At 44.1% G+C, this 20,456-nt stretch overlaps 1 protein-coding gene across 1 annotated transcript in view; it reads right to left on the reverse strand.

Annotated features, from left to right (window-relative positions):
- Ercc6l (ERCC excision repair 6 like, spindle assembly checkpoint helicase) overlaps window positions 1-7,991 on the reverse strand; it is a 24,237-nt gene extending 16,246 nt beyond the window's left edge. The window contains exon 1 of the mRNA XM_050129905.1: window positions 7,862-7,991. Coding sequence (XP_049985862.1) covers window positions 7,862-7,929 — 68 coding nt within the window. The 5' untranslated portion in view covers window positions 7,930-7,991. The remainder of the gene's footprint in view (window positions 1-7,861) is intronic.
- Between the last annotated feature and the right edge of the window lie 12,465 nt (window positions 7,992-20,456).

The raw sequence follows: 20,456 nt of genomic DNA on the forward strand, positions 1-20,456 counted from the left end.
TCCGGCGCCCTCCTCTGGCGTGTGGGTATACATGGAGGCAGAAAGTTATATACATAATAAATAAATAAATGTTTAAAAAAAAGATTTAAGAGTTAGCTCAAGTTGTCTGTGTGGGAAAAAAAAGACTTAAGAGCTACTCTAAACTAGCTTAAAAAAAACATTCTCAAATCAGGTAATTCTCTTAAAATAGGAGACTATAGCCTTTGGGAGAATAATTATTCATAAAGCATTATAATTTATCCTAACAAAAAAGCATGGCTCTAAGACACAGAGCCCAAAGGTATCTCTCTCCATTAATCTCTTTTCTTCACAGAGATCAGCAGTCAATGATAGGTTTAAAGTGTCTTCTTCTCAGATGCCTAAGACAGAAGCTCACATATATAAATGCCTGTTCCAAAGACAAAAATATATAAATAAATAGAAGTCTTTGCCCAAGCCAGGCATAATCATCCTGTCCTGTTACAAACACAGGTTTTATTAAAATTAGTAAGAAAGAATAAATTATAGGCCCATTTTTCTATATGGCATGACAGCCAAACTATCAAGCCATAGGACACACCTAAAATGGGTCACACAAACTTCCAGACAGGCTGTCACTAAGCTAACAAAAGGTCAGGATATTTTGCTCCTTTCTTTGTAATTTAGAGGATGCCAAATAGAGATGTTAATTCAGTCTATGTATGACAGGTAGCATACAAAACAAACAGGTAGTTGTGGATGTGACAAAAAGCCATTCACCTGGTTACCTAGGAGACAAAATGCTAATGATTTTCCCACTCAGTTAAGTTTTGGTATAAAGACTATTTAAAAAATAAACAAAAAAAATTCTTCAAAATGTAAATTCAAGACTTCATGAGGGACCACTAAGAATTTTCCTCCCGATAAAGCCATGTGAGTTGTGTCTTTATTCCTGCACCTCCATGCCGGTCCAGGGAGAGATAGTTTATGTTGGGGTCTGGTCCAAAAAAAAAAAAAATAATTAAGGGTCTGGGCTAACATTGGACCGCAACACTTTTCTGTTCTCTAAGGTCACTTGCACTCACATAGACACACACATAGAAATAATTTAAAAATAAAACCAATCTAGTATTTTTAAAAAGAAGTTATTAGGGAAAAAACAATGACTGGTATTGAATATGCAGACTGTTTTGCTTATCATTAGTCCCTAAACAGAACAACTTAATTATTATGTACATAGATTTACATTGTATTAGGCATTATAATTAATCCAGAGATGATTTAAACTAGGACACAGATATGATATCATTTTAAATGAAAGACTTGAGGGAGGTAGAGGCGGTCAGATCTCTGTGAGTTCGAGGTGAGCCTGGTCTACAGAACGAGTTCAGGACAGGCTCCAAAACTACACAGAGAAATTCTATCTCGAAAAAACAAAAAAAAAAAAAAAAAAAGGAAAAAAAAGAATAAATGAGAGACTTGAATACCTGCAGGGTTTTTTTGTATTCAAGGGAAATCTAGAACTGATCTCTAAGGACACAGAGAGGGACAACTATGTTATCTTAAAACTTATTTTGTGTTTTGCCTACATGTATGTCTGTATGCAGTGTGCATACAGTTCCTATGAACCCCCTGGAACTAGCATTTCAGATGGAAGCTGCCATGGGGGTATTGAAAATTAGACCTCTTAAGCGTTGAGCCATCTGTCTAGTTCTGTATTATCATTTTGTTGGCTTTGTTTTTTTTTTTTTTTAGTTTTTCGAGGCAGGGTTTCTCTGTAGCTTTGGAGACTGTCCTGGAACTAGCTCTTGTAGATCAGGCTGGCCTCGAACTTACAGAGATCCACCTGACTCTGCCTCCCTAGTGCTGGGATTAAAGGCGTGCGCCACCACTGCCCGGCCATTTTGTTGGTTTTTAAAGATATATTTATTATGTATACAGTGTTCTGTCTGCATGTGTGCCCACAGGCCAGAAGATAGCCCCAGATCTCATTATGATGGTTATGAGATACCATGTGGTTGGGTGCTGGGAATTGAACTTAGGTCCTCTGGAAGAGCAGCCAGTGGTCTTAACCGCTGAGCCATCTCTCCAGTCTGTATTATCATTTTTGAAACAGGGGTCTCACTCTATGGCTTAGTCTGGACTGGAACTCACTATGTGGCCCAGGCTGATCTCAAACTTAACAAAATTGACACAACCTCCTAAGCACTAAGATTACAGGCATAGGCCACCATATAGGTGCACATTACCTTTTTTATTAGTTTTAAGATATGATCTCACTATGTAGATCAGGCTGGGAATGAACTCACAGAAATCCTCTTGCTCCTGCCTCCAAGTGCTAGGTGTGCAGCACCCTGCTCATTGCCACATATTACCTTCTATCCTATGGTTCTGTAGAAGTCTACCACAAGTCTTATTGGGCTAATAATCAAGGTACCAGTAGAATTGCAGTCCTTTCTGGAGGGGTCTAAGAGGAAGAATCTTTTCTTTCCAGCTTCTAGAGGCTGCTCACATTTCTTAGATCACAGCCACTTCCATCTCACCAGTCAGCAAAAACCTCCAGCCTGGTCTACAAGGAGTTTCAGGACAGCCAGGGCTGTTACACAGAGACACCCTGTCTCAAAGAAAAAAAAAATTGAGTCTAGTCAGGCATGGTGGTACACACCTGTAATCCTGGCACTTGGGAGGTAGAGGCAGGAGGACCAGAAATTCAATTAGAGGCCAGCCTAGGCTATGTGAGACCTTGTCTCAAAACAACTACAAAATGTGATTCTAGCCCGGCAGTGGTGGCAGCGCACACCTTTAATCCCAGCACTAGGGAGGCAGGGGATCTCTGTGAGTTCAAGGCCAGCCTGGTCTACAAGAGCTAGTTCCAGGATAGGCACCAAAAACTACAGAGAAACCCTGTCTCGAAAAAAAAATCAAAAAAAAAAAAAAAAGTCAGAGTGTTAAATCCAAATCACCTAGGGAAATACGAGCTCCATTTGCTCATTAACATTTACTACATTTGGTTTGTTTGGTAAGCTACCACGTGGATGTTGTGTTTGTTTTCAGAGGTTCACCAGGATAGCTGGGACTATAGGGGTGAACCCCTGCAGCTGGCTGCCTTCCTTTTTTGTTTTTTTGGTTTTTTTTTGTTTTTTGAGACAGGCTGCCTTCCTATTTATCTCACTCTCTTCTTCCTTCTTTCCATATTTCTGCCTTTCCTTCCTTTATCCCTCAGCCCTCCTGGCTAAGCCTTTGAGTGTCAGATATTACCGGTGAATGCCACCAGGCCCACCTAGGAAACTTTTTAAGCAACTGGCCCCCAGCCTGGGAAATGTTTGGGAAAGTTTGACGTAGGTTTGAAGGTGGATTTTCTTTACAGTCAAAAAGTCTTATGAATGCCAACTGAACAGAGAGGGTCTGAAGGGGGTTTAGGAGCACCATGAGAAAGCTTCCAAAGTTTCTTAGGGAAAGGGGCTATTTTATACTTCGGGAAAGTGACCTTCGTTAATGTGTACCCTGTGTCTTTAGAGAGGGAAGCAGGACATTCATGACTTAAGTTACACAATGGGGATCACGCTTTCTCTGGGTAGGGGAGTGGGGCTTGGTTACTGTGACCCAGGCAGCAGGGGGCACTGGGTGTTCTTGTCCTGCTTGCAGGATTACAGGTGTGTACCACAGACCTCTGATAGCATTATTAGGAGACTGTGTAACCTAGAAGATGGGGCCCAGGTGAGGAAGCCAGTGACTGTAAGTGTACCCAGGAGGGGTATGCATTGCCCCAGGTCACTCCCCCTGGAAATTCAGAGATCCCACCTGTCTCTGCCTCCCAAGTGATGGGATTAAAGGTGCGCGCTACCACTGCTCCAGGAGAACACCTAAATCTTAGGCTGTTTTTTAAAGGTATTCTTTTATAGGTGTTCTATTATAGCAACAGAAAGTGACTAACATAAAGCAAACTTGCTGAGAGTTAATCCCTTCATGAGGAGAGAGCCCCTGAAACCCAGTCCACTACTTCTCAAGACCATTATCAACATGTAGAAAACTGAAAATAGATCCATATCTATCACCATGCACAAAATTCAAGTCCAAATGGATCAAAGACCTCAACATAAAGCCAGCCACATTGAACCTTATAGAAGAGAAAGTGGGAAGTACACTTGAACGAATTAGCACAGGAAACCACTTTCTAAATAGAACCCCTGCAGCACAGACACTAAGAGAAACCATAAATGGGAACTCCTGAAACTGAAAAGCTTCTGTAAAGCAAAGGACACGGTCAACAAGACAAAATGACAGCCTACAGAATGGGAAAAGATCTTCACTAACCCCACATCAGATAGAGGTCTGATCTCCAAAACATACAAAGAACTCAAGAAATTGGGCACCAAAAGATCACGTAATCCTATAAAAAAAATGCAGTACAAACCTAAACAGAGAACTTTCAACAAAGAAATCTAAAATGGCTGAAAGACACTTAAGGAAATGTTAGACACCTTAGTCATCAGAGAAATCAAATCAAAACAACGCTGAGATTCCATCTAACACCTGGAAGAATGGCCAAGAACAAAAACACTGATGGCAACTTATGCAGGAGAGGTTGTGGGGTAAAGTGAACACTTCTACATTGCTGGTGGAGATGCAAGCTGGTACAACCCCTTTGGATGTCAGTGTGGCGATTTCTCAGAAAATTAGAAAACAACCTTCCTCAAGACCCAGTAATACCACTTTTGGGTATATATACAAAGGATGCTCAATCATGCCACAAGGACATGTACTCAACTATGTTCATAGCAGCTTTGTTTGTCATAGCCAGAACCTGAAAACAACCTAAATGCCCCTCGATCAAAAAACGGATAAGAAAAATGTGATACATTTACACAATGGAGTACTACACAGCGGAAAAAATAATGACATCTTGAATTTTGCAGGAAAATGGATGGAGCTAGAAAACATCATTGTGAGTGAGGTAACCCAGACACAGAAAGGCAATTATCACATGCTCTCACTCATAGGTGGTTTTTAAACATAAAGCAAAGAAAGCCAGCCTACAAACCACAATCCCAGAGAACTTAAACAATGAGGACACTAAGAGAGACATGTACAGATCTAATCTACATGGGAAGTAGAAAGTAGAAAAAGACAAGTTCTCCTGAGTAAATTGGGAGCATGGGGACCTTGGGGGAGGCTTAAAGGGGGGAGGGGAGCAGAGAAAAATGTAGAGTTCAATAAATATCAAAAAAAAAAACCTTGTGCTGGGTGGTGGTGCACACCTTTTATCCTAGCACTCAGGAGGCTGAGACATACAGATCTCTGTGAGATCGAGGCCAGCCTAGTCTACAGAGTGAATTCCAGGACAGCCAAAGCTACACAAATAAACCCTGTTTTGAAAAGTATGCATGTGCTCATTTCTCTCTGTTCTTGACCGTGAATGTGATGTGTATGATGTGACTTTTCCACAGTCGTGGACTATAGCCTGGAAGTAGACACTAAAACAAGCCCTTTCCATCCTAAAACAAAACACAACTTGAATACTGGCTGGATATGCTGACACACCTGTTTCCCAGAAATGGCCCCCATAAGGACTGTTTGCTCTAGCCTGACAAATAAGTATTACTTTAGGAAACCAGGCTATGTTATAAGCTAAATAAATGAGGACAAAAAGTAAATAAAATCTTCTGTGCATCAAATAACACACAAGAAGGCATCTTACACAATAAAATGTTTTATGGAGAGAAAGGGCAGGCTGTCTCAAAAACCCAAACCAAACAAAAAAACAACAAAAAGAAAAGGAAAACAAGTAAACCAGCCATTTATTTTTAATTTAATTAAATTTTAAGTTTGATTTAATCAAATCTTGTTGAAAATTACATCCTTTGAGATATTTAACTTCGAACGCCACAGAGTTTTATACAGAGATAGTCAAGGTAAAGACACGAGATTCAACTCTCTCGTGAAGTACACACCCTGTACTGCCTCTTTTTTTTTTTTTTTTGACCCATCCCCATACCAAAAGACATGCCTCCAAGGGGCAGCTCCAAGTGGGCAGCACAGGGTCACAGCCCCTTTAAGATTGGTTGCCTTGAGGTCCCTTGTGCTCTCATTAGGAAAATCACAATTCTGCAGATGGGCAAGAAGACCCCAGGCAACAGCTAGTCAGAAAGAACACCACTATTTACTTAGAATTAATTCTGGCAAGATCCTTGCTGTGCAGATCTCCCATTGTGGTGTGTACTGCCTCTTCTTACACGACTCCAGGTCTAAATAGCCACACACTCGCTAACTTTGCTTCCCTCTGGTTTGCCATGAAATCCTTTTTCTACATTTTTACCCAAGAGAAGGTCCCTTAAGGGAGACCTCCTCAGAATACCGGTGGTTCTGACCACTGCCAACACCAAACTTTAATTCCGTAGGACTGGGTGTTACACACCTGCAATACTCTGGAGGCTGAGAGAGAAAGACAAGAGTTCAAGAGCAGCCTGGGCTACACACGGCAAAAACCTGCCTCAAAAAAACTACAAGTTAACAACATGCACTCCATGCTGGAGATGTGACTTGGTGGTTAAGAGCACTAAGTGCTTTTCCAGAGGACCCTGGTTCAGTTCCCAGGACGGAATGCCACACACCCCACTGTAGTTGTGATTTTCTTTCCTCTACTGATAAGTGGTTTTGAGCATCCTTTCATGTGCTTGTTTGCCATTATTAGTATGCTTTTAGGAAAAATGCCTACAAGTCCTCTGCTTATGTTTTACGCAGATTTTTAAAAATTAGTTTTATGGGCATTTGTGTTTTGCCTACATGTATGTGTGTGCACCACCCAGGTAGTGTCTGTGGAAGCCGGAAGAGAGTACGGGATCCTGCACGACTGGAGTGACAAGCAGTTGTGGGTCACTATATGAATGCTAAAAACCGCACCTGGGTCCTCTGGAAGTGCCAAAAGTTAGTGCTCTTAACCTCTGAGCCAACTCTCCAACCCTGTACTACAATTTTTAATAGTTAAATATTCCTCTCCACATTACCAAGCTCCGAGTCAGTCATCTGGTGAAAGCTTGTTTATTCAGGCCCATTTCTTTTTGTTGTTGTTGTTTATTTTTTTTTAGTTGTTGCAAAAAAAAATTTCCCATTTCCCTCCCCCTCCTCGCACACATCGCCCCCTTCCCTCACTCCCCTCCCCCCCCACTCCATTCCCCCCTCCCTCTCTAGAATGAAGAGCAGTCCAGATTCCCTGCCCTGCGGGAAGTCCAAGGTCCTCCCACTTCTATCCAGGTCCAGGAAGGTGAGCATCCAAACAGGCTAGGCTCCCACAAAGCCAGTTCATGTATTAGGATCGAAACCTAGTGTCAGGCCCATTTCTTAACGGTTCCGTTTCTGGCTGATGCCTTCCCTTCGCTCACCGACCATTATAACTGGTCATTCTTGCATTTGACAGCATTTATCAAACACTATACAGCATTTCTTTTTCAGATCCCATTTCCACCAACCGATTACTAACAACATGGTAACCATTTTCCCTCTCTTTTTTGCCCAGGCTCAGGTTAGAAAGACTCAAGGACTTCATCAATTAATTGAAATTCGGGCTCTTAAAGAGTTCATTCTGCAGCCGGGGGGGGGGGGGGGNGGGGGCACACGCTTTTAAGCCCCGCACTCGGGAGGCAGAGGCAGGCGGTTATCTATGAGTTCGAGGCCAACCTGGTCTACAGAGCGAGTTCCAGGACAGCCAGGGCTGTTACACAGAGAAACCGTCTCGAAAGAGTTCAGACTGGAAAGTTATTTGACTAAGATGGGAGGGCGAGGGGTGGGGGTAAGGGAGACGCCGGTCAAATCCACAAACGGTTCCTCGGGGAGCGTGTGGGAGTCATTCTACCCCAACCCCAGGCCAGGGACTGCGAGCTAGACCCGTCCGGAGGCCCAAACATACCTCAGATAACTCTCAGCTAGCCGTGGGTTCAAAGTCTCGACTTCCGCCAAACCTTGGGAAGCCTCCATGGCCGAGGGAAACGGCTTTACGTTAAAGCCACGCTTGAATTTCGCTCGCCCCCGCCTTACTGAGTAAGGCGCACGAACCAGGAGGAAGAGCCAACCGGCCGCCTCCAGGCTGGCCAATCCGGGATCCGGGGCTCCTGCGCGGTTTCCGGAGCCCCGCCCAGGAAGGTCTTGCGCCTGCGCCCTCGAGCACTGGAGCCCGCCGGCTACGTTAGCTAGTTTGACGCCGCGTATTGGGCTACGTCTTCACGTGACCGCTCGTGTTTTTTCAGTCCTGCCCGAGGGTGAGAGTGTTGAGGGTGACGTGGAGGGGCTGAGAGATTAAATAAAATGTGCGCGTGTTTCTCTTGAGCTCGCGAGTGGAGGCTGTCTTATTGTAATGGCCCGTAGAGGTTTCCATTGCCCCTTTCCCTACCTGCCAGTGTTTAGCACTGAACATACTCGAATTCACACGCCTAAGGGACAAAGTCCCGCACCTTTTAAATCAGATTCTGAAGGGTTTCAAGGACAAAGCCTAAGCCGTTCGCGGTGGTGCACAGAGGCAGGAAGATCTCAAGATCCAGACTGGGCTAACATAAAAGCAAGACCTTGTCTCGGATAAATTAATTAATTAATTAATTAATGAAAAACCAAAGGAGAGGAATGTAGGTGGACGAAACCCAAAAGTAAAGCTCTTATTTAAACAATGCTAAATTAATTCAGCAGGCTTTATAAAGAAGAGGTTATACATGTGAGAGGTTTGGGGAGGGGACATGACAGGAATTGGATGGGAAGGAGTGGAAATCATGTTAACACGGTACTCATGCAAGAAACATTTACATCCCAGGCATGATACGCACATCTGTGATCCCAGCACCCGGGGAGGCAGAAGGATCTCGGAGTTCTAGACCAGTCTGGTATGTTTAAGGAGTTCCTGGATAGCTGGACTGCAATTTCCAATTATTTATTTGGTGTGTGTGTGTGTGTGTGTGTGTGTGTGTGTGTGTGTGCTCATGCCACAGCATGTGTGTGAAGGTGGGAGGAGAACTTGTAGGACGTAGTTCTCTTCCTCCATGTGGGTCCTGGAAATCAAACTCAAGACATCAGGGTGGACAGCAAGTGCCTTTCTCTGTTACTGGATTTTCTCAGCTCCATTGTCGCACTGCTTCGGGGTCCCCTCCAGCGCTAAACCTTGCACTGGCTGCTTCCTGCATTTCGTTGCTGAGGTCAAACTCAGGGTAACGTACCTGCTGCTAGGTAAACCTCTCCCACTGAGCTACATACATCCCCAAGCCTTGCAGCTTCCTTTGGGCCATTTTCTAGTGCCTTCCAGAGTCCCAGTTGCTCACCCAAGGGCTCCAGTGCGCCAAGGAACTCGCCACCAGAACTCTAAATCCTCCAATCCTCCTTTGTATTGGTTATTCTCACTAAGAAGCCAGAAATAAGACAGTTTGAGGGGAATTTAGAGTGGATAAAAGATTCATAACAGTTCTGTGTCCCAGTTGTCGTGGTCCAGGTACTGTTCAAAGCACTTTGCACCCATTACCTCTCTCGGCTATCCTGCTTTCTACATCCACAGAGCATCAAGGGTTCCTGTTGCCACAACATCTCTGAAGGGAATGGGCTTTGAAAAGCTTTTCCTAGCTGGGCAGTGGGGGCACATACCTTAAATCCCAGCACTTGGCAGGCAGAGGCAAGCAGATCTCTGTGAGTTCAAGGCCAGCCCGGTCTACAGAATGAGTTCCAGGACAGCCAGGGTTAATAGAGAAACTCTGTCTTAAAAAAACAAAAACAAATAAAAAGAAGAAAGAAAAGGAAAAGAAATGATGAAAAGAAAGAATGAAGCCGGGCGGTGGTGGCGCACGCCTTTAATCCCAGCACTCGGGAGGCAGAGGTAGGCGGATCTCTGTGAGTTCGAGACCAGCCTGGTCTACATGAGCTAATTCCAGGACAGGCTCCAAAACCACAGAGAAACCCTGTCTCGAAAAACAAAAAAAGAAGAAGAAGAAGAAGAAGAAGAAGAAGAAGAAGAAGAAGAAGAAGAAGAAGAAGAAGAAGAAGAAGAAGAAGAAGAAGAAGAAGAAGAAGAAGAAGAAGAAGAAGAAGAAGAAGAAGAAGAAGAAGAAAGAATGAAAAAGAAAAGCTCTTCTTAGCTGGGCATAGTGACCTATGCCTTTAATCCCAGCACTTGGGAGACGGGGCAGGTGGGTCTCTGTACACTGAAGGCCAACCAGATTTATACAGTGAGACCCTTTCTTGAAAAAGTAAAAAGAAAAGATTTCCCTAATTACTAGTAATTTATAAGTGTGATAATGGTATTATTTTGTTTTTTTTTTAAGCCCTCATCTCTTGGAAGCATATTGGGGTATTTTTAGGCAAAATGGGACACCTGAAACTTACATCAAAAAGAGAGGTAAACAAAGATTGTTGATAATTTCTGGGGTTCTTTATAGAGTTTCTCTGGACTTCTGTGTGTGCTTGAAGATTTCTGTAACAGAGGCATTTAAAAAAGTTATCTGCAAATTGCACTGAGTCACCTATGCTCACAGAGCAGGAAATAAAATAATGAGGCTCAGTGGGAGAGCTCTGAGTGTGTAAATAGAGATGAGACAGAACGGCCCTGTTCTCCACACTTTCCCTACACTAAGCTTTTCATCCCTTACATGACCTTTCCAGATATTGTTTTTCTTCTTATCGTCATCCCTTTACAGACGAGAAAATTGAAACACAGAAAAATTAATTAAACAAGTTTATGTGCTGAGAATACAGCTCAGTTGTTACAGTGGTTGCCTAGGATCCAAGGCCCTGGATTCAGCCTCCATCACGCCACATAAAACTAGCTGTGGTGGTGCACATGCCTGGCTGCAACATCTGGGAGGTGGTAGTAGGAAAATCAAAGTTCAAGGTCATCCTCTGCTACCTGAGACAGTATCTCAAAATAGAACAAAAAATCCTAAGGGGTTTTGACAGGCAGGCCTTAGGTTTTCCCTTCCAAAAAACGCATATATATTTTACATAACTCAGGAAGTCTTCTGACTTTTAAATTTTTGATTATTTTTATTCTTTGGCATTTTAAAATCATTTTAACATATTCATTTATTTAGGGGTGGCATGCATGCTTGTGATATATTCATGGTATAGGTCAGTCAGAGGACAACTTGCAGGAGTCAGTTCTTACCCTCACCATGTTTAGCTCCAGACTTGGCGACAAGCACCTTTCCTGATTAAAACCATCTCATCTATCCTTTTGTGGTGTTTTTGAGACAGGATCTCATAAAACCCAGTGTCACAGGAAGAGCGGGCTGCTTGTTGTCCCAGCCTCCTGGCTAGCTTACACCCGAAATAATCACACAGAAACTGTATTCATTTCAACACTGCCTGGCCCATTAGCTCTAACTTCTTATTGGCTAAAGCGACACATAAACAGAAGGACTCCTATACCAACCCAGACTATCCTTGAAAACTGTAACACAAATAATAAAAAAAAACAGAGACAGATTTTGGGGTTCAAGCTGAAGATAAGAAATGCAAAATAGCCAAGTCACTAGAAAAGTCTTACCTCTACCAAGGCTGGGCGACTGCAGACTGAGCCCTGAACCTCCCTTGCCTCCTGTCTTATATTTCCCTCTACTGCTGGGATTAAAGTACTACTGTGATTCCCTAGGACTGGGATTAAAGGCATGAGCCACCACCACTTGGATCTGCTTCTGCATTGATCTTGTGTAGCCCAGGCTAGCCTTGAACTCACAGAAATCTCTCTGCCTCTGTCTCCCAAATCCTGGGATTAAAGGTGTGCAACACCACTGCCTGGTCTCTAGTGGTTTAGTTTTACCTTCTGATCTTCAGACAAGAATTATTTATTAAAACATAAATAAAGTATCACTATTAAAAAAACTATGTAGATGAAGACAACCTTAAACTTCTGAGCTTCCTGCCTCCACCTTCCAGGTGCTAGGATTACTGGCACGTACTACCACACATACTAATAGATGGTGTTGAGGTTGAGGATTGAACCCAGGTCTTTGTGCAAGTTAGGCAAGCACTTGACCAACTGAGCTACATCTCTGCCCCTTGTTTCATTTTTTGCAGTTGTAGCGCCTGCACTACGGAACAGTACATGAGCCGGGAACTAGGCTGGAGATTTAAAAATATACACACACAGAAGGCGACAAGGGTCATCCTAGATACAAAAATGCCAACTTTATTGTGCTCCAGAGAAACTTATATAGGGATCCTTACCTGATAGCCATGGTTGGAAGGCTGTTTTGAAGGCCAGTCTGATGGCACAGGTGAGGGAATTGAGAATCGCACCTCTGAAGGAAGGAAGTGAGCGACTAGGCGAGGATCATACCCTGGATGACTGACAGTGGGTTCCTAGCCTGTCAGAACTCTGCCCAGCAGGGTTCATGGCTCCCTCCCTGCATATGAAGAAGCAGAAGGCAAAGAGTTGTCGACAAAACACTGCGCTTGGGAACTAAGACCAAAAGAGAAGGTTTCTGTTTTGTTTTGAGACAGGTGTAGGCCCATATTTCTGTAAGGCACAAGAGCCATTAGCCCAGTCTGAGCTGATCACTGCAGACAAGCTGTCTCTGTTTAACAATAGCCAGGATGTGCTGCTCCTAGTTTCTTTTGTTATAAATGTAGATTACCTGAGAAGAGTTGTTGACTAAAGCTGATGACTTAAGAGTTTAGAGGTTCGGTGCTTCCTACTTTTGTAATTTGGAGGATGTCTTATAGAGATGCTAATTTATGGCCTAGCTGACTGCTAGCCTGCAGGTAGATGCAGAGGTGACTTGAGCCCAGGCACCGTGGTTACCTAGGATACAGCCTAATGTGTCCCCCCCCCAATTGATATGATGATATATAAGGTGTTTGGTGAATAAAGGAGAGATCTTTTGGAGAGATCTTGCCCTTCCATGATGACCCTGTAAATTGTGTCGGTTTTATTCCTCTTGACTCCGTTCCAGTCCAGTTAGGGAATCTGTGTTGGATCCACACGGGCTTCAACAGACAGGGTCTCATTAGGTAGCCCTGGGTGGCCTGGAATTCACTATGTAGACTAGACTGGCCTCAAACTCACAGAGATCTGCCTGCCTCGGGGGTGCTTGGGATTAAAGGCATATACCACCACTCAGCGCAAGAGAAAGTTTTTGGAGCTAGGTATAAAGAATCAAATTAAGCCTTTGTGAGCAAGGAATGGGGTGAGTTTGGAAGAACAAAAAAGAAAATGGTGGGGAACAAGCAAGATGTCTCTGTTGTTGCAAGTCCTTGCTGCTCTTGCCAAAGACCCAAGTTGGGTTCCCAGCACTCACTTTGGAGTACTCACAACTTACTGTAACTCCAGCCTCAGGACATCCATCACTCTCTTCTGGTCTCTATGGGTACATGCACTGATGTTCACCTACCAACACAGATACAAATACCTACCCATAAGTAAGATCAAATCATCTTTTAAAAAAAATTATAGCCGGCCAATGGTGGTGCATGCCTTTACTAAGGAGGCAAAGGCAGGAAGATCTCGGTGAGTTCAAGGCCAGCCTGCTCTACAAGAGCTAGTTCCGGGACAGGCTCCAAAGCTACAGAGAAAGTCTGTCTTGAAAAAAAAAAAACAAAACAAAAAAATTACTCTGCTGGGCAGTGGTGGTACATGCCTTTAATCCCAGCACTCAGGAGGCAGAGTCAGGCAGAATTTTTTGGGAGTTTGTGGTCAGCCTGGTCTACAGAGTGGGTTCCAGGATGGCCAAGGCTATACAGAGAAACCCTGTCTTGAAAAACCAAAGAAAAAGAAAAAAAAGTCACTCTGTAGACCAGGCTTGGCCTCAAACTCACAGAGCTCTGTCTGTCTCTGCCTCCCAAGTGCTGGAATTAAAGATGTGAGCTACCACCAACCTGCAGATGAGGTTCGAAAAGAATGAATGGGAAGGACTGAAGTTTTGTTGTTTGGTTGTTTTTTAAGACAAGGTTTCACTATGTAGCCCCAACTGGCCTGGAACTCGCTGTGTAGACCACAACTGGCCTACAAACTCACAAAGATCTGCCTGCCTCTGCCATCTGAATGCTGGGATTATTGGTCTGCCCTACAAGAGGATTCTTCCAGAGTGTGAAGAAAAAGGCACTGAAGCAAGGACCCTGCTGCGAGTCATTTCTGACACTGCCAGCAGAGGGAGCCATAAACTGAATTTCCTGAGAAAGGGAGTGGGCTTGGCCCCTTGTGTTGGATAAATTCTTATTCCAAAACTGAAGTCAGCTCAGCAGCCAGCATGATAGGAATGAGGGTAAAGGAGGAAACTAAGAGGATTTCCTACAGGGTCTTTGCAAAGTCTTTGCTTTGCTGGCTAATCTTGGTTGTCAACTTGACTACAGGGAAAGTCAGCTAAAATCCAAGCAGCTGGGCATGCCTTTCTTGATTAGGTCATTTGAAGTGGGAAGACCAACCCTAAATCTGGGTCACACCTTCTGGCAGAAACCCGCATAAAAGGACATGGAAGAAGGAACTTCTGCTACTTTTAGTCTGCTTTCACTCTTTTTCTTTTTTTTTTTTTTGGTTTTTGTTTGTTTGTTTGTTTGTTTGTTTTTCCAGACAGGGTTTCTCTGTAGCTTTGTAGTTCCTGTCCTGGAACTAGCTCTTGTAGACCAGGCTGGCCTCGAACTCACAGAGATCCGCCTGCCTCTGCCTCTTAACCTCTGAGCCATCTCTCTAGCCCCTATTTTTTGGCTTTTTGAGACAGGGTTTCTCTGTGTACTTTTGGCTATCCTAGAACTCACTCCGTAGACCAGGCTGTCCTTGATCTCTGCCCTCCTCTGCCTCCCAAGAGCTGGAATTAAAGGTGTTCGCCACCATTGCCTGGCCTGCTTTCACTCTTAAAGACTTATTTATGTATTTTATGTATGAGTGTTCTGTCTGCATGTATGCCTGCAGGCCAGAAGAGGGCACCAGATCTCATTACAGATGGTTGTGAGACACCATGGGATTGCTGGGAATTGGACTCAGGACCTCTGAAAGAGCAGCCAGTGCTCTTAACTGCCAAGCTATCTTTCCAGTCCCACACTTTGTCCCGCTGCTGAGGCATTACTGGTGTTATAATCTACTTCAGGGTTCCAATGTAAACTGAAGACCATCAGATATCTCAGAATTCCTTGGGACTGTTGAGACATTCAGCCTCATGGACTGAACAACCACCAGATTCTTGGCCTTTCTGTAGTGAGCTAGCCATTGTTGGACTACCAAGAACACAGCCTGTAAGCCACTCTCATAAATCGTGTGTGTGTGTGTGTGTGTGTGTGTGCACTCTATCAGTTCTGTCCCTTTAGAAAATGCTAATACAAGTGCCTTCTCAATCTGTATTCCAGGGCTAGAAATGAAACAGGTGCCAAATAGCCAGGAACCCTTCATAGGAAAATGTCTGTGTCGAGAGCATGGTGTCCTCCACTCTGGGCTACTCACCCACTTCCCAGACCTCAGAATTTTTTCTTTCTTTCTTTCTTTCTTTCTTTCTTTCTTTCTTTCTTTCTTTCTTTCTTTCTTTTGTTTTCGAGACAGGATTTCTCTGTAGCTTTGGTGCCTGTCCTGGAATCCTGGAACTAGCTCTTGTAGACCAGGCTGGCCTGGAACTTACAGAGATCCACCTGCCTCTGTCTCCTGAGTGCTAGGATTAATGGTGTGCACCACCACCACCTGGCTGCTCTCTTGAATTTCATACCTTGATGGCAAATTGGCTATATGATAACGCCATCCCAGAAACTCCAACCCAACATGAGACTGGAATCATATCCCGCCCTCCACTAGATATTCCCCTCGATAGTCCTCGTCTCCGTCAACAGCACTACCAGCATCTCATAACAGACACCGAGGAGCAGGGCTGTAAGTGTGGCTCCCTGTCTGGTAGGAATTTATCTAACATGCAAAAGGTCCTGGGTTCTATTCACAACCCAGGGAGAGAAACAAGAGGGCGGGAAAGGAACTGGGAGACATCCTTGAGGCTTTCCTGTCATTTCTCACCTCACATTCAATAAATTTATAATTTTTTTTGGTTCTACCTCTAAAACATATTCCCAGTCCAACCAGTTTTCCCCATCTCCATTGCCACCATGCTGGTCACCATTATCACTTCCCGGGACCACTACAGTCACCTTGGCTGGCCCAGAGCCCTCAGTCCTCCTGGTTCTACCTCCCAAGTGCTGGGATTACAGAGTGTGCTACAAGGCGCCCAGTTAAAGTGGTCTCGGGGTTGTTGTTGTTGTTGTTGTTGTTGTTTTTTTCAGTACTGGGGATCAAACTATGGGCTTTCTGCATGCTAATCAAATACTCTACTACTAAGATAGGTTTTTGGAGACAGGCTCTCACTACATAGCTCACATTTGTGTGTGGGTGTCTTTGTTACTGGAGGGGAGCTCAGGCAAGTACTCTGCTCGAGGGCAGCATCCCAGGCCTCCCCTGCAGTAGGGCACTGATTTGCATTGCAGTTTCTATGTGTACCTTTCCCCTGCTGCCTGATCACCAGGAAACTAGAGTGATCCAACCTTGCCCTTGTCTCAACTTTCCCAGCCTTCCGGATCAAGTCCTGCCTTCTCATTATGACTTACAAGCGCTTGCGACCAGCTCTCCTGTCTTGGGTCTCACTTCTTCCCACCCCTACCACATACACACCTACACTCTGCTCGAGGTGACTGTCTGCAGCTACTCAGCTTCCCTCTGGGCCTCCTCACACTCTTTCCTCTTCCTGGACTCTTTCTTGTCTCCTCGGCATCTCCTATTCACTCAGTACTCCCTTCCAAGAACTCTCTTCCCTTATCCCCCCCCCCCAAGAGTCCTCCCCTGCATCCTGCTTTTATTTTATTACATGGATTGATTCCATGGAATATAGCTGCCAGGTAACTTCCATCCACCCCTCTCCCATGATCAAGGAAGCTCTGTGAAGGCTTAGCTCTTCTTGCCCAAGGGTTAGCCTAGTATAGAACCATGTGTATGGTAGCATATCAGCAAATATGTTAGATAAACAAATGAACAATTTTTCAATATCTTGTTCCAGAAAGGAAGCAGTGGGCACCATGTTAGGATCAGAACAAAACTTTGGGTGGGTTTGATGCATTCAAAGCCATAATGGAGACCAGACACCAAGGAACGGGGGAGGGCAGAACCTGCCCATTCTGGCCATTCCTCTCGCCAGTATTACCCGCCTCCCTCTTAAGCCTGCCTCAAGGTGGCGTTGGAGGTGGTACAGAAGAGTAAGTTCATTCTTCTGTTCCCTTCCTAGTTCTTATACTGGGACAGAAGCACCCATACTTGGCTTCAAGATGGGTAGTTCCAGCCATTGCCTAGTGTTGGTGAACTCCAGGTACCCAGAATGCCTTCTTGCTAGTCCACAGACACTCATGGGAATGCCATAAGCTTTTTCTTTGTCTCTCTCCAGTGAAGAACCCTCTCGCCACATAGGCACCTAATCTTCATGTTTGTTCTTCTTTCCCCTTCTTCGCTGATACTGAAAGAGATCAGCTTATAGTAAAAGTAAGCTCTCACCACAATCCCCAGAGAACTTAGACAATGCCCACACTAAGAGAGACTTACATAGATCTAATCTACATGGGAAGTAGAAAGTAGAAAAAGATAAGATCTCCTGAGTAAATTGGGAGCATGGGGACCTTGGGGGGGGAGGATTGAAGGGGAGAGGGGAGAGGCAGGGAGGGAAGCTTAATAAATATCAATTTTTAAAAACTAAGCTCTCAGAGACAAATGAGGGAGGGAAATGGGATGAGGGGTAAGCTTTTCTAGAGCCTTTGAAGGTTCAAGCCCCCTGCCTAGATCCGAGTCTGGGACTGTGTCCTAGAGAAGGGTTTGTTAGCCATCTGCTCTGAGCTTAAAGAGCCTAGGGGCCCTTGGGATGTTTTGTCACATGCATCAAGACGGGGTGAGAACAACAGCCAGGACCTTGGCCAGTCTAGGTCTCTGAAGGTGGGGAGCAAAGGCACAGAACTAACACGGGGACACGGTTACAGTATGACAGGCCCCGTAGCAGAGAGCTCCCAGATCATCCCTCTGGGCATCCCTTTCAAGTACTGATCTGTTGGGCGGAAGGCGCTTTCTCAGAATCAGTGTGTCCTTTACCAGATGAAGGAAGCAAGGCACAGTGAGCTGAGTCACCTTGTGTTAGGTGCAGTGCCTGGCAGATTCAGTGAGACCAGATACCCAGGTGGCAAGAACATAACGGTCATCCTTTTCAGTAAGCAGGCAGGCTGGGGGAGACAGAATTGGGGCCCATAAAAGCGGGGAGCTTCTGGGGCTGGTCTTCAGCTTGCCAGGAATTCTCCACCTTGGATTCATAGTGGATGCACTAGAGAGCTTTTCCTTTTCATTTTTTAAGATTTATTTATTATGTACACAACATCTTTTCTTTTTCATTTTTTTAGATTTATCTATTTATTTATTATGTATACAACATTCTGCCTCCATGTATGCCCGCATGCCAGAAGAGGGCGCCAGATCTCATTACAGATGGTTGTGAGCTACGATGTGGTTGCTGGATATTGGGAATTGAACTCAGGACCTCTGGAAGAGCAGCCAGTGCTCTTAACCACAGAGCCATCTCTCCAGTCCCGATCTTTTCTTTTTCAGACAGGAACTCCATGTGTAGCCGTGACTGGATGTGTAGCTGTGACTGGCCTGAAACTTGGCATGTAGACCAGGGTAGTCTCAGATTCACAGAGCTCTGCCTGCTTCTTCCAGTGTTGAGAGTAAAGGCACGCACCACCAAACCCAGCTTCTTTCACTAGGGATCTCTTTTTTAAATTAATTTATTATTTATTTTTTTTAAAGATTTATTTATTTATTATGTATACAACATTCTGCCTCCATGTATGCCCACACGTCAGAGGAGGGCGCCAGATCTCAGTACAGATGGTTGTGAGCCACCATGTGGTTGCTGGGAATTGAACTCAGGACCTCTGGAAGAGCAGCCAGTGCTCTTAACCTCTGAGCCATCTCTCCAGCCCCTATTTATTTATTTTTGAGACAGGGTTTCTCTGTAGCTTTGGAGCCTGTCCTGGAACTAGCTCTTGTAGACTAGGCTGGCCTTGAATTCACAGAGATCTCTGCCTCTGCCTCCCTAGTGCTGGGATTAAAGGCATGCGTTACCACTGCCCGGTTTATTTTGAATTTTATACACATTAATGTTTTGCCTTCAAGTATGTCTGTATGTGGGAATTAGATTCCCTGAAACAGGGGTTATAAACAGTTGTGAGCTGCCATGTGGGTGCTAGGAATTGAACAACCCTGGTCCTTTCGAAGAGCAGTGAGTGCTCTTAACCACTGAAGCATCTCTCCAACCTTAGAGATGTTTTTTAAGAAATTTATTTTTATTGGTGTGTGTGTGTGTGTGTGTGTGTGTGTGTGTGTGTGTGTGTGTGTTTGTAGGTGGTCTTAGGAGCCAGAGATGTTGGATTCCTTAGAGCTAGAGTTACAGGCAGTTGTGAGCTGCCTGACATGGATGCTGGGACTTGAACTCTGATCCTCTGCAGGAGCAGTCCACACTTTTAACCACTGAGCCATCTCACCAGCCCCACTTGAGATCTTAAGTAATCATAATACAAAACTGTATGTTCAAAGATTAATATATAAAGCATTTATAAGGAGCTCCTGAAACCCAATAATAAAGTTATAGCCCAAAATATAACCAAATGACTGGAATAGACACCTAATAAAAAACTATGAGTGGCTGATAAACACATGAAATGTGTATCATAATAATTAATCTTAGAGAAATGCAATTTAAAACTATAGTGAAGGTCAGTCATAGTCTCTCAATACCTGTAATTCCAGGTCTTGCCTACAATTCCAGGTCTTGGGATGCTTAATCAGTAGAATTGCCAGTTCGAGGTCAGCCTGGGCTACATAGTAACTTACATACCAGACTGGACTACAGGGTTGCCCTATTTCAAAAACTCTCTCTCAAAAAAAAAACAATGAAAACCAGATAATACCAAGTTTGGGCAAAGGTAGACATTTACAATTTGCTAGTTGGCTGGTGGAAGTGGAAATTGGTATGATCTCTTTGGAAACTGGCAGTCTCAAAATCAAACATAAATCTACTAACTTTAAAATAAATGAGTACATGTGTCCACAGAAGATTTGGTCAAGAATACTTACAACAATTCTTTTTTCTTTTTTAAAGATTTGTTTATTTTATAATTGGGTTGATTAGCCTTTTACAGTCTAGTTTCTTGAGTTCTTTATATATTTTGGAGATCAGACCTTTGTCAGTTGCAGGGTTGGTGAAGATTTTCTCCCAGTCAGTGGGTTGCCTTTCTGTCTTAGCAACAGTGTCCTTTGCTTTACAGAAGCTTCTCAGTCTCAGGAGGTCCCATTTATTCAATGAGGCCCTTACTGTCTGTGCTGCTGGGGTTATACATAGGAAGTGATCTCCTGTGCCCACTTGTTGTAGAGTACTTCCCACTTTCTCTTCTATCAGGTTCAGTGTGTTCAGACTGATATTGAGGTCTTTAATCCATTTGGACTTGAGTTTTGTGCATGGTGATAGATATGGATCTATTTTCATTCT

This window comes from Alexandromys fortis, unplaced genomic scaffold (assembly GCF_014885135.2).
Source record: "Alexandromys fortis isolate MF-2015 unplaced genomic scaffold, M_Fortis_MF-2015_v1.1 scaffold_321, whole genome shotgun sequence".
NCBI classification, from domain to species: domain Eukaryota; kingdom Metazoa; phylum Chordata; class Mammalia; order Rodentia; family Cricetidae; genus Alexandromys; species Alexandromys fortis.